The sequence below is a fragment of the Staurois parvus genome, unplaced genomic scaffold, assembly GCF_062004578.1.
Source record: "Staurois parvus isolate SC_StPar_1 unplaced genomic scaffold, SC_StPar_1.0 ptg000051l, whole genome shotgun sequence".
Classification (NCBI taxonomy): Eukaryota; Metazoa; Chordata; class Amphibia; order Anura; family Ranidae; genus Staurois; species Staurois parvus.
The window spans coordinates 3209151-3224413 of NW_028317847.1; the positions used below are offsets into that span (position 1 = coordinate 3209151).

The following is a 15263-nucleotide window of genomic DNA, read 5'->3' on the forward strand; positions in this document are numbered from 1 at the left end:
AGACAAAAAGATGAAGAAAAAAGAAGAAGAGGATGAAGAAGAAGAAGAGGATGAAGAAGAGTAAGAAGAAGAGGAAGAAGAGGAAGAAGAAGAGGAAGAAGAGGATGATGAAGAAGAAGAGGATGAAGAAGAGGAAGAAGAAGAAGAGGAGGAAGAAGAAGAATAGGAAGAAGAAGAGGATGAAGAAGAAGAGGATGAAGAAGGGGATGAAGAAGAGGAAGAAGAAGAGGAAGAAGAAGAGGATGAAGAAGAAGAGGATGAAGAAGAGGATGAAGAAAAGGAAGAAGAAGAGGAAGCAGAAAAAGAAGAGGATGAAGAAGAGGATGAGGATGAAGAAGAGGATGAAGAAGAAGAAGATGAAGAAGAAGAAGAGGATGAAGAAGAAGAGGATGAAGCAGAAGAAGAAGAAGAGGATGAAGAAGAAGAGGAAGATGAAGAAGAGGATGAAGAAGCTGAAGAAGAGGATGAAGAAGCTGAAGAAGAAGATGAAGAAGATGAAGAAGAGGATGAAGAAGAAGAGGAAGAAGAGGAAGAAGAAGAAGAAGAGGATGAAGAAGAGGATGATGAAGAAGAAGAAGATGAAGAAGAAGAGGATGAAGAAGAAGAAGAGGATGAAGAAGAAGAAGTAGAAGAAGCAGAAGAAGAAGAAGAGGATGAAGAAGAAGAAGAAGAGGATGAAGAAGAGGAAGAAGAGGATGAAGAAGATGAAGAAGAGGATGATGAAGAAGAAGAGGATGAAGAAGAAGAAGAGGAAGAAGAAGAAGAGGATGAAGAAGAAGAGGAATTCCAGTCCGGCAAAAAATGTCCCTGCAGAGAGCTCCGCTATTTCTTTGACAGTTCCTTGACATTTATAGCGGTTGCAACAATGTATCTATTTGTTTCCGAATAAAAACATCTGTATCCTAAATGGATACAAATACATTGTTGCAACCGCTATAAATGTCAAGGAACTGTCAAAGAAATAGCGGAGCTCTCTGCAGGGACACTTTTTGCTGGCTGTAGACGGGATGAAAATCGGACGATTTTTTTTTACCGTTGCTGGTAACGTCGGCCGCTTGAACGACCGATTTTTCATTTTTTTAAAGGAAAATCGGCTGCTTTTCGACCCATCTATGGCCTGCATTAGGCTGGCCATACATTATACAATTTTCTTGAGAATTTTGGTTTAGATTTACCAAAAACCATATAATATGAGGTCAAACCCGTATGGCCAGCCTTAACATTTTTTTTATTGAAAAAAACATGCGTTTTTTGCAAATGAGAGCTCCACAAAAATCTATACCTAACAAATAACAGTCTAACAATGATTATAAACTCATGAAGAAATTGGATAAAATAAAATGTATATTTCAGTCTCTTCCTTATAAATACTTTATCCACTTTCTCAAAGAAAAACTTTGAGGACAAGTGGGTTTGCTGTCAAAAACAGGATTTGTCTAGCAGGGGAAGGAAGTTTTAACAAATTACTTTTTATTGACGTATTTTACAATGTACACTGTGACATCTTACAGCTGAATGTAACGAGCTGGGTCTTTTGGAAAGAGATTTAGGAAGGAGCTCAAATAGCTGCAGACATATTTTTAAATGTCTAGATGCCACAACATAAGACAAGGATCACTCTAATTGGTCCCCTGTGGATGTTATTGGTCAGAAGGGTCTAGTAGCAATATGATTGTGGTATGGGATGAAGGCACTGCGCCCAGAAGTGCATTTAAAAGACAAAGGAATTTAAGAGTATATAGTCTCTTACACAAATACATACTGAAATTAAAGACTCTTAAAGGGCCAGTCCACCCAAAGCTGATGTTTCAGTTCTTGGTAAAGACTTCAGAATTAAAGGAGAAGGTATTTGGGGTTTTTAACTATTTCCAGAATTTAAGAGTGCTACATACGCCACAAAAAAAGTTATCATTGTACACAGGGCGTGTGTAGCACATCCAGTCCTTTTTCCCTGCTCCCTACTCCCAGTAGACAGCAATTAGGCTCTGAATAATCAAATGTACTCTCCAGCGCCTCAGGATATGCACAGCCAAAAGGGAAGCCAAGGGTACCAGGACAGCGACAACCAAAGGAAATGCTTCAGGGGTGCAGCCCTCCTCAGACGGGGAAATCAGCCACTAGATAGAGAGAAAACAGGTGGCGCACACACCTAGTGCATTATCCAAGGTTTATTGTGAGAAGTGAAAGAATAATAAAAACATACTCACAGACGAAGCATGTATCTAAAAAGCATAGAAAAATGACAATGGCCACAACGGCAGGCAAGGTGTTCTCACTGTTAGTGCGGTCAAATCACTGACGCGTTTCGGGGACGAATCCCTTTCCTCAGAGCTGATGACCAACCTCTGATGCAGATGTGTGATGAATGAAAAGTAGGAGCCTTGCTGTTGATGCCTGAGTGGGATGGTGTGGGAGTGTGCTTTATGCCTGTGGGGAAAAACTATTTTCCCCACAGGCATAAAGCACACTCCCACACCATCCCCACTCATTTTTCTATGCTTTTTAGATACATGCTTCGTCTGTGAGTATGTTCTTATTATTCTTTCACTCCTCACAATAAACCTTGGATAATGCACTAGGTGTGTGCGTTACCTGTTTTCTCTATATCTGATTAATCAAAGCCGCATTGCTGTATAAACAGAAAAGGTCTGAGAAGCTGCAGCTGTCTGAAACAGACTACAATGTTTACCAGCAAACTGCTCAGATTACACAAAGATACAATGTAACATAGTGTTACATTTATATCTTTTCTGTTCATTCGTCTTCATACCAAAGGATAAACTCTGCAGATGATGTCAGTAAAGAAACTGTTAAAGGTTTTTTTTTTTTTAAATAAATAAAATGTTCCTGAGTTTACCTGCTTATTAACCCTTAGTTTACTCTAATCAGCCCTAATGAACTCCTTGTTCTCCTTATCCATTCAATTTTTACTTTCCTGATGATATTTTTTCTGTTTTAAACATTTACCATATGCTTACACGTTTCACATTTTACAAAAAGCGCAATATTGAAACAAAAAACTCTTTATTTCATTTGGAAATAACTTTGTAATGATTTTCTAGAATTAAAATTAATTTATTTATTATTATACTAACACTAATCAAAAAAAGAAAAAGTGTGGTTTGTTTATTTTTGTTACGTTTAATTGTCTAAGGATTGCGCTAAAAAATAATTTCTGCAAGATAATATTATAAAAAAAAGAGACTTATCTGTCCTTAAAAAACAATATACGTAGTACCTTGTTATCTTAAGTAATGACAAAGTTATCACCAATTAAACAGACCCTTAGCAGAATTGTAAAAATTGCTTTGATCCATTGGGGGTGAATAGGTGTGAGAGGTGAAGTGGTTAAAAAAAACAAACATCTCTACTTATCTCTATGCTGCAGCATCACTCTGATGCTGCAGCTGTCCCCCGTCAGCTCTAAGCCTGAGAATTGAGCAATCAGATCAGTCACCCTCTGCCCCTTCAGAGCTCAGTGGAGTGAGCAGGTGCACTTCGCTTCAACTCTCACCCGCACACTGAACAGCCAGAGACAGCTGTCAATCAGGCAGCTGGGTGGACCATGACAATATGGTCGGGATCCTTCCATAGCCTGGAGCAGCTCTGTGATGTCAACTGACAGTAAAATTTGGTCAGCTATAAACTGACTCTGGGTCCCAGGAAAACAAAAATAAGTGAATGTCTGTGACCCAGAAGAGATGTATGACCAAAAAATAGATGCACACACCTCTCTTTTAAACCATTTCTTTTATTTCTTGGAGACTCCATTGGTGGGATGTTCCTTCAGAGGTAGCTAGGGGTTCCTTGGGCAGTAAGTAGTATTGGATTAATCTTCTGTCTGTCAGTATGTGTAGTTCCAGAACCAACGTCACTCAGTGGGACCAAAGACTTGGGACTAGCAAACACCAATATAAGTGGGGCACTACACTGTGTCCTTCTTCCACTAGCCATCAATATAAGTGGGGCGTTCATCCATTGATCTCTAGTGTAGTGGAGCACTTTTACACTGACCCACCAATGTACAGGGACGCTACAATTTTCATTGTCAAAAAAGTATTTCTGGACATTATCAATCATTTTAGGGTTATTTATAGTTATACGTTGTGCATGGTTGTGGGGTTGCAGCACGGCCCCATTGATTTGAGTGGGTCGCATTCAGTAGGCAGTAGTGCCCACCGAGCACAATGGGAGTTATAATTCCTGCCAGAATGCAAAGCATTCTTTACACCCCCAGCCACTGCCTTCCTGGCTAAAGGGGTGGTAAAAACACAGCTCAACTGTGGGGTTTTACTGCCCCCAACTACAAGTGTAAATATGCCCTTCAAGTGGGCACAGCGCCTGTCAAATGAAACAAATTAAAGTGAATAGGGCCACTCTGTAAGCTCCCTGCAACCGGTTGTGGCTTACTAGTGCAGGGTTCAAGGGGTTAATGCAGGCGGTGAGAAGGCACTAGGACATTTCCTCTGTCCAATGCTATCTGAAGAGCGATCTGAATGCGGATTACTCTTCAGAGACCAAAGCTATCATGAACGAGCCCTAATAGTGGAAACATAGTTCACATTCACGTGCAGACTTTGGTCCACGAATGGTACTAACTCTGTCTGGGCTCCCTAGAAGGAGGAAAACAGCAATAAAAATGGTTTATTTAGAATGGCTAACGTTAAAAAGATTAAGAGGATAAAGCCATTACATAGCCATTATTATAATAATAACAGCAGATGTACCATTCATTAATTTATATTTACCAGACTCTATGACTTTTATATGGTAGCACAAGCCCAGCGTCTGCTTTCCATTGCTATAAAAGAACAGGCTGTGTATACATATTCTGACATCAGACATAAAGGTTTAGATTAAATTTCATGCTTACCACAACTTTTTCCTTATGAGACCTGACCATTGCCCCAAACCATTGTTTTGACTTGAATTCGAGCGCCTGTTTGGTTCCATTCAGCCTGCTGTGCCTGTTGCCTGTACAGGAAGAAGAACATTAGAGCCCAGTCAGTCGGGATTCTCTGTTTCACGCTAAAACGTGCTGCCGGGCTCGTTAGCTGGTCACTGAGTTACAGCCCTCATCTAACACAACATAAAAATACACCGGGGACATAAAAAACCTAAAAAAGAACGAAATACTAGAGGGCCAGCAACGACATACGTCTGAACACTAAAAGGCCGCTGAGGACGGTACAAAACCAACCTTGGCCAATACAAATGTCTTGTAACCTAATTTGGTTCCTTTCACATTCTAAATGGTTTAACGAGCAGCTCTAGACAGGTAAAACCAGTCAGCAAATAGATAATGTGACCCAAAAGACACCGAGCCAAATGAGTTCAACGAATTTCTTCTTACTTTGATTGTTCTGTACTGCACTGCAGCTGTATTCAGTAGGACTCTCACACTGTTCGTAGGTGAGACTGCAGCCATTCTGGGCTGTGAAACCTTCATTTCATGCTACATAGTTACATAGTTAGTCTGGCTGAAAAAAGACAAAAGTCCATCCAGTTCAACCATAAAAAAAAAAAAAAAAAGTTATAAGCACAGTGGCTAAATGGTTAGCACTTCCGCCTGGCAGTACTAGGGTTGTTGGTTCATATCCCAACCACAGCACCACCTGCCTGGAGTTTGCATGTTCTCCCTGTGCCTGTGTGGGTTTTCTCCCACACTCCAAAGACATGCTGGTAGGTTAATTGGATCCTGTCTAAATTGGCCCCAGTATGTGTATGTATGAATGTAAGTTAGGAATCGTAGATTGCACATCCCGCTCGCATGGTTGGATAAGGGTCTGGTGTGGATTTTGGAGGGGACCCCACATAATTTTTTGTAACGTTTGGCTATAGGTTCCCCCTAAAATCCACCGTAATTCTTTTTTTTACAGTGGGAAACCACTGACAGCTGATAAGCCATCGGTTGTTAAGGACTCAGTGTCTGTATGTATGAATGTTAGTTAGGGACCTTAAAGTGTACACTCCTTGAGGGCAGGGACTGATGTGAATGTACAATATATACAGTTGTGTTCAAAATAATAGCAGTCAGACATCACTAACCTGATCAATCACTGTTTTTGGTAGAAATGATATTTCTACATGGCAAATAATTTACTAGCAGGTGTAGTAGAGTAATAGAAATCCAACAGACCCAACAGTCATGACATGCACGCTGCTAATTCTGTGTAATTGAATCACTCATTGAAAGGGGCATGTTCAAAATAATAGCAGTGTGGAGTTCTATTAGTGAGGTCATTCATTCTTTGAAAAACAGGTGGCAATTATTGCCCTTATTTAAGGAAGGAAGGCAGCAAATGTTGTACATGCTGGTTACAGTGCATTTCCCTCTGAAATTCTGAGGAAAATGGGTCGTTCCAGACATTGTTCAGAAGAACAGCGTACCTAGATTAAAAAGTTGATTGGAGAGGGGAAAACATATAAAGAAGTGCAGAAAATGATAGGCTGCTCAGCTAAAATGATCGCAAATGCTTTAAAATGGCAACCAAAAACTGAAAGACGTGGAAGAAAGCGAAAAACTACCATTCCAATGGATAGAAGAATAGCCAAAATGGCAAGGACTCAGCCAACAATCAGCTCCAGGAAGATGAAAGAAGGTGTAAAGTTCCCTGTGAGTACTGTTACAATTAGAAGACGCCTATGTGAAGCCAAGCTATCTGCAAGAAGCCCCCGCAAAGTCCCACTGTTGAAAAAAAGATATGTGCTGAAGAGGTTACAATTTGCAAAAGAGCACATTGACTGGCCTAAAGAGAAATGGCGCAACATTTTGTGGACTGATGAAAGTAAGATTGTTCTTTTTGGGTCTAGTGGCCGGAGACAGTTTGTCAGACGACCCCCAAACACTGAATTCAAGCCACAGTACACTGTGAAGACAGTGAAGCATGGTGGTGCAGGCATCATGATATGGGGATGTTTCTCATACTACGGTGTTGGGCCTATTTATCGCATACCAGGGATCATGGATCAGTTTGAATACATCAGAATACTTGAAGAGGTCATGCTGCCTTATGCTGAAGAGGAAATGCCCTTGAAATGGGTGTTCCAACAAGACAACGACCCCAAACACACCAGTAAACGTGCAACATCTTGGTTCCAGACCAACAAGATTGACGTTATGGAGTGGCCAGCCCAATCCCCGGATCTTAATCCAATAGAAAACTTGTGGGGTGACATCAAAAATGCAGTTTCTGAGGCAAAACCAAGAAATAGAGAAGAACTGTGGAATGTAGTCCAATCATCCTGGGCTGGAATGCCTGTTCACAGGTGCCAGAAGTTGGGTGACTCCATGCAACACAGATGTACAGCAGTTCTCAGAAACAGTGCGACTACAACCAAATATTCATTAAGTGATTCAAAGGAAAGCAAAATCTTCAAACATTTTTCAGTTTATATAGTGAATGTTTGAGTTTATAAAGAAGAATACAAACACTGCTATTTTTTTGAACCGTCTAATAGTCACTTTTCTTCAATTTGTTTAGAGGAACAACACAAATTTGATATATTTTTCTTCATGTTTTGATTTGGAATAGAATGTGTCGTGTTCCCAATGCATTTGTGTGTATGGAAATAAAAGCTATTAGAAGGATTTTGAGCTTTATTCACTTTTTTCAACACACTGCTATTATTTTGAACACAACTGTATGTAAAGCACTGCGTAAACTGACGGCGCTATATAAGTACCTGAAATAAATAATTCTATACCCACAGCTGATCCAGAGGAAGGCAAAAAAAACCCAGCAAAGCATGATCCAATTTGCTCCTGCTGGGAAAAAAATTCCTTCCTGATTCCCCGAGAGGCAATCGGATATTCCCTGGATCAACTTTACCTATGCTCCGATGTGCATGGGTGAAGCTCCAATGGGCTTAAAGGATAACTCCACTTTATTGAGAAAAATAGCAAACAAAAAAAACAAATATACATTTACAACACAAGTCAAATTATAATTGAATGTTATTAAAAATTACCTTTCCTTTTCAATCAGTAATGCTGTAATTTTCTGTAAAATGCAATGTGATATGGCTACCTGGAGGCATTCTGTACACAGATGGTGTACAGAACACCCCCCAGAAATGTCATTTGCTCCTTATGTGATTGGCTCATTGATTTTCCCAGAAGTACACTAAGATGCAAGTCATATTTTGGGCATTCCCTGCAACAAAAATGTCATTTTTGGTGAGATACTCCCAAAGGGAGATCACGTCCAGAGGCATGCATGCCCTGCACTTTCCTCATCAGAACTCTACAAGTGCAGCAGTTGGTTGACAATTATAAAATCACTCCTATTCAGATTCACTCTCAACATCGACACAGAAAAACAAACAGCTATTTCCGCAGAATAACAAAACGTAGAAATCTGCCATAATGTTTGTTAAAATCCCTGTAATGTACATAGATCACCCAAGGGGGAATTTTTTTTTCCCCAACAAAAATGGAGTTACTCTTTAAAGTATATCAAACTCCAGAAGCAAAAATATAATATACTACAGATTACTAGTCCTTAGATGTGATGGCTGCATTAGTTTTCTTTGTTTTTGGCTCTTTTTTGTTTATTTTCACCTTGTGATCATACTAGTATGTCTGATATTTTTATATTCCCTTGACAGACCAAGCTGTCCTGCAGATGTACCAGTTAGAGGGTTAAGACAAACCACTGACAGAGGTGCTTACAATGATTAGCTTTTATTCATTTCTCTAAAATCTTTATCTCAAAAGGGGAAAAAAAACAGTTGTAGTTGCTTATAACTGTTAGCTGGAGTTGTGATTTAGCTTGGCAAGTCCATCTAAATCTGATGGTATGTCTATAACTGGCCATACATGATTAGGTTTTTCCATTCAGCTTGCTGGGTTAACGAAAGGGAACAAATTCCCCCATCCACACAAACCAGGCTATAGCCTGCAGCCAAGGCTGCTGTTAGAAACCACAGGGCCTCATACAGCCAACCTGGCAGGGTCCCCCTTCCAAAACAAAACACAGTTTACTATGCTTCAGTTATGAATGTACACAATTAGTGATTGTTAACGATCAGTCATTGTGTTCATTCGGGAAAGGAAGGGGCTGGAAAATGTAACGTATTTACTGGACCCTTCCCCCACTTTCCATCCTGAAAGATCTTGTTGTGTGCTTGCAGCTGCTGGAAAGAGACGAGGGAAGCTGGGGGTGGGGGGCACACAGGGGGCTTGGACAGTAAGGGGAAATTTATGGAAAGAGTGATGGGTGCAGCGGGGGGGGGGGGGGCAATTACTGGAACCAATCCCCTGTATGGCCCTTTCTGCAGCAGCTGAAATCCAGTGGGAGGAAGACGAGAAGAAGCCAACTTTCAGCTGCTGCAGAGAGAGCCATACAGGGGATCGAGTCCAGTATTTACCCCCTCCCACCATACCACTTATCACTTATTGTGTTCATTCAGGAAAAGAGGGGGTTGGTAAATGTAACATATTTATTGGACCCTTACCCCAGCCTCCATTCTGAAGGATCCTATTGTGTGTTTGCAGCTGTCAGTGGGAAGGAAAGAAGGGAAGCTGGCAGCATTGTTGGGGTAGGGGCACACAGGGGGGCCTGGGCAGCAGGGGGAAACATATGGTGTACAGGGAGGGTGATGGGTGTGGCGGGGTGGCAATTACTGGAACTGATCACCTATATGGCTCTCGCTGCAGCAGCTGAAAGCCAGTGGGAGGAAGAAGAGAAGAAGCCAGAGAGAGAGCCATACAGGGGATCGGTTCCAGTGATTGCCCCTCCCTGCCTTGCCAATCACCCTCCTTGCCCTCATCCAATCGACCCTGCTGGCCTGGGCCCCATACAGGAGGACTGGTTGTAGCCCCTTATCCATGGCCCTGTTAGCAGGTATAGTGGATTGGTAACCGTGGAATATAGAAGCTAAATCAAAAAGAGGAAGGATTAGAACGGTGTCATTGAAAATTCCCATAGGGTTCCCTTTATAAATAAATCCCATAGGTACCAGGTTTAGGTATGGTTGTATAAGATGTTATTTAGCTGTGCTGTAAGATATTCCATGTTGTGGACGTCAGAAATGCCTTTGTATAGATCGGATGTGGATGGTCCAATGTCTCCATTGTAAGGCTATTAGGCATCTTGTAGCAATTAGGACATTTTTGTTTTTGTCTTGATGTACCTGGAATCTATTTAGCCAATTTAAATTGAAATTAAGCAGCTAAATTCACGGATTACACACATTCCATCTTAGGACCCCTCAGTGGACTCAGCAATAACTTTATTACTTCATCAGGTTTGGCAAAAATTGTCCACAGACCCAAATGTCAGCTGATGTGCCAAGACTGATTTTATTCCAAGCGGGTACCTTGCAGGTATATGGCATCCCCTAAAGAGCCACTGGTTAATTTGGTCCTATTTCCCCCTTTAGGGTATACACAGTTGGGCGCACTACATTTTCTTCTTTCTTCCACTGCCTCAGAAAACAATCTAGGGGTTCTTTTAAGGGTTTTTATTAGAACAATGAACTTGGATAGGGGTAGGGAGCATGGGATACCTTAATAAACTGCAACTGGACAGTTTGAGGACTCCTAACTTATGGCTTCACTTCACAAACCGCTGGCTTCATTGCACACTGTGAATTTCCCACAGGATTCCAAATGCTGCTGTCACTTCCCTTCATCATTTGGGGTCATCTACTCAGCTGGAGGATCACTAGTTGCCTCCTGCTGATATCCACAGGCTCTTCTTAGTGAGGGCTAGGTAGATTCACACCACCGTAGGACAATTGGACTCCTTCCCACCATCTTCCTCCTTGCTCTCTCCAGTGAGCTTCCTTCTCACCTGGCTTGATCCCTGGACAATGAATCTGTGAATAGGCCCCTCAACTAGGCCTAGCTGGGACCTCTATGTCTTCACAAAGGCTTCTTTAGCACTCCTGTCCTAGGGGGCAGAGCCCCTGCACAGGAGTCTCCTCTTGCAGGACTGGACACAGGAACACTATTACTGCTGCCCAGGCCTCAGACTATTTATGGGCTCTCTCTTCACCTTCTGGACACACCTCCCCAGGGATTGACTGGAGTACCATAAATATTCAGGATTTCTGTTCTGCTTCCCCTCTCACTATACTTGTAGAAGCCTCTAGAAGACAGGGAAGTAACAAAACAGCAACCTGTGAAACACCGAGCAGCCCTAAGCAGTCAACCCCTTCCTCAATGATTACATTACATCTAAACTAAAGTTACCTAGCAGCCTACTGTATACTAAGAGGGTGCTACACAGGTAAGAGGAATGAAGAACAAAAGCTGTTAAACAATTTAATTCCCATCTAACCCTTTCTTTCAAATAGGTGATTTTCCTATGATTTACTTGAGCTCATTCAGACATACACTATACTGCCAAAAGTATTGGGCTAGCCCTCCAAATCATTGGATTCAGGTTTTCCAATCACCTCCATGGACACAGGTGTATACAATCAAGCCCCTAGGCATGCAGACTGCTTCTACAAACATTTGTGAAAGAATGGGTCGCTCTCAGGAGCTCAGTAAATCCAAGCGTGGTCCCGTGATAGGCTGCCACCTGTGCAGTAAGTCCATCCGTAAAATTTCCTTGCTACTAAATATTCCACGGTCAACTGTTAGTGGTATTATAACAAAGTGGAAGCAACTGGGAACAACAGCAACTCAGCCACCAAGTGGTAGGCCACGTAAAATGACAGAGCGGAGTCAGCGCACAGTGAGCAGAAGTTGCCAACTGTCTGCAGAGTCAAAAGCTAAAGACCTCCAAAATTCGTGTGACCTTCAGATTAGCACAAAAACAGTGCGTAGAGAGATTCATAGAATGGGTTTCCATGGCCGAGCAGCTGTATCCAAGCTTTACATCAAGTACAACGCTAAGAATTGGATGCAGTGGTGTAAAGCACGCCGCCACTGGACTCTAGAGCAGTGGAGACCTGTTCTCTGGAGTGACGAATCCCGCTTTTCTGTCTGGCAATCCGATGGGCATGTCTGGGTTTGGCATTTACCAGGAGAACGGTACTTGACTGACTGCATTGTGCCAAGTGCAAGGTTTGGTGGAGAGGGGATTATGGTGCGGGGTTGTGTTTCTGGGGTTGGCCTTGGCCCCTTAGTTCCAGTGAAGGGAACTCTTAAGGCGTCAGCATATCAAGACATTTTGGACAATTTCATGCTCTCAACTTTGTGGGAACGTTTTTAGGATGGCACCTTCCTGTTCCAACATGACTGCGCACCAGAGCACAAAGCAAGGTCCATAGCGCCATGGATGAGTGAGTTTGGGATGGAGGAACTTGAATGGCCTTCACAGAGTCCTGACCTCAACCCGATAGAACACCTTTGGGATGAATTAGAGTGGAGACTGCAAGCCAGGCCTTCTCGTCCGACATCAGTGCCTGACCTGACAAATGTGCTTCTGGAAGAATGGTCAGACATTCCCATAGACACCCTCCTAATCCTTGTGGACGGCATTCCCAGAAGAGTTGAAGCTGTTATAGCTGAAAAGGGTGGGCCAACTCAATATTGAACCCTACGGACACAAGATAAGAAAATTGTACGAAAAAGTTTCCGGAACCACTGATGGAACGATTTTCTCTTCGTTGATGAGCAGGATTTTTTAACCGATAAAGATATTGTGAACGAAAAAATCCGGTTGAACAACAGTGAAAAATGTTGTTTCGCATACGAATGACCGAATTTCTATGCGGTGGTATGACGGTCGTACAAAAAAAATCGATCAAGCGCTATCACGCATGAGCTGAAACAAAAGATGACCCGGATGTTTATGACCAAGGAATCTTCGTAAACACAAACGAAAAATCTAAATGTTAAATGTAGATTGGCCTAATGAGATGATGAAAGCAGAATTCTGCATATTATATTTTATGTATCACTATTTATGTATATAGGTCATGTAATAAACTATATTATACTCATTGCTGGTAATTGTGTATATCGCTCGTTCTGGCCGGAAGGGCATGGCTACAAGGTCACATGCACACTGCACCACTTCCACTTGTATGGAAGACGTCAACACTACGTATTGCCCGATGCACGATTTTTTTAGATTGGTTAATGTGGGCCACGATTTCGACCAACAAACAAACGCCTCTCGGTCGTCGGATGACCAATCGGTCGATTTTCTAATCGTGAATTCCCACCTTAAGATTGGGATGCCATTAAAGTTTGTGTTAAATTAACATGTAAAGGCAGGCGTCCAAAACTTTTGGCAATATTGTGTATGTAGATAAGAAGAGATATGATTTACAATTTTGTCAAAATGTCAGAAATGGGCTGTCCTCGTCCCGTCTAAATTCAGCATTGGAACAATTTCCACACATCTGCGGAGAGAAGGATTTTCCAAGTGTCCAATTAGTGGGAGTCAGACTGTCCACAAGCCCATCATTTGCAGAGTATTAGGTGCATCTTGGCAGATATTTCCATATCTAACTGAACACTAAAAAGTCCTCTTTAGATAGGGTGGAAGATAAATGTCCATCAAGTTCAATCCTAATGACAATATATTGCCTTTTTAATGTTGTCCAAATAGCCATGCAATGGGATCAGCGTGATGTAATTCATCTTATCAATATGGTAGGCCCAATTCACATATTTATGTTGCAGTAACGCACATTTTACCACATGTTACTGCAATGCTATTTACTTGACATGCCAACACACATCGTCTCTGCATCCCAACAGACCTGCGTTTTATAGAACCACAATACACAGATGTCAACCACTTGAATGTTGCGGTGTTCTGAAAGGAGAATAAAAGCGCAGCTGTGGTAATAGGTCCATTGTGGTGTATACAAAAGGAATAGGCTTCCATGTATAATACATAAGGGGGGATATGATCACCATGTATAATACATAAGGGGGGATATGATCTCCATGTATAATACATAAGGGGGGATATGATCACCATGTATAATACATAAGGGAGATATGATCACCATGTATAATACATAAGGGGGGATATGATCTCCATGTATAATACATAAGGGGGATATGATCAACATGTATAATACATAAGGGGGGATATGATCTCCATGTATAATACATAAGGGGGGATATGATCTCCATGTATAATACATAAGGGGGGATATGATCTCCATGTATAATACATAAGGGGGGATATGATCTCCATGTATAATACATAAGGGGGGATATGATCTCTATGTATAATACATAAGGGGGGATATGATCTCCATGTATAATACATAAGGGGGATATGATCTCCATGTATAATACATAAGGGGGGATATGATCTCCATGTATAATACATAAGGGGGGATATGATCTCCATGTATAATACATAAGGGGGGATATGATCTCCATGTATAATACATAAGGGGGGATATGATCTCCATGTATAATACATAAGGGGGATATGATCTCCATGTATAATACATAAGGGGGGATATGATCTCCATGTATAATACATAAGGGGGGATATGATCACCATGTATAATACATAAGGGGGGATATGATCTCCATGTATAATACATAAGGGGGATATGATCTCCATGTATAATACATAAGGGGGATATGATCTCCATGTATAATACATAAGGGGGGGATATGATCTCCATGTATAATACATAAGGGGGGATATGATCTCCATGTATAATACATAAGGGGGGATATGATCTCCATGTATAATACATAAGGGGGGATATGATCAACATGTATAATACATAAGGGGGAAATGATCACCATGTATAATACATAAGGGGGGATATGATCTCCATGTATAATACATAAGGGGGGATATGATCACCATGTATAATACATAAGGAGGGATATGATCTCCATGTATAATACATAAGGGGGGATATGATCTCCATGTATAATACATAAGGGAGGGATATGATCGCCATGTATAATACATAAGGGGGGGTATGATCACCATGTATAATACATAAGGGGGATATGATCTCCATGTATAATACATAAGGGGCGATATGATCTCCATGTATAAATACATCAGTGGTTCATATAATGAACTCGGTGTAGAGTTATTCACCCTGAGGTCATCACAGAGGACAAGGGGGCACTCTTTATGTCTGGAGGAAAAGAAATGTAATCTCCAAACACGGAAAGGTTTCTTTACAGTGAGAGCTGTGAAAATGTGGAATACACTCCCTCAAGAGTTGGTTCTGGCCAGCTCAGTGGATTGCTTTAAAAAAGTCCTGGATTCTTTCTTAGATACACAGAATATAACTGGATACTAACATTTATAGGTAATGTCGATCCAGGGAATATTCGATTGCTTCTCCGGGGATCAGGAAGG

At 41.4% G+C, this 15263-nt stretch overlaps 1 protein-coding gene across 1 annotated transcript in view; it reads right to left on the minus strand.

Moving 5' to 3' along the window:
- Nucleotides 1-15263, minus strand: part of ITGA8 (integrin subunit alpha 8) — a 238366-nt gene that overhangs the window by 178712 nt on the left and 44391 nt on the right. Inside the window, exon 3 of the mRNA XM_089666320.1 lies at nt 4874-4974. Coding sequence (XP_089522446.1) covers nt 4874-4974 — 101 coding nt within the window. The remainder of the gene's footprint in view (nt 1-4873; nt 4975-15263) is intronic.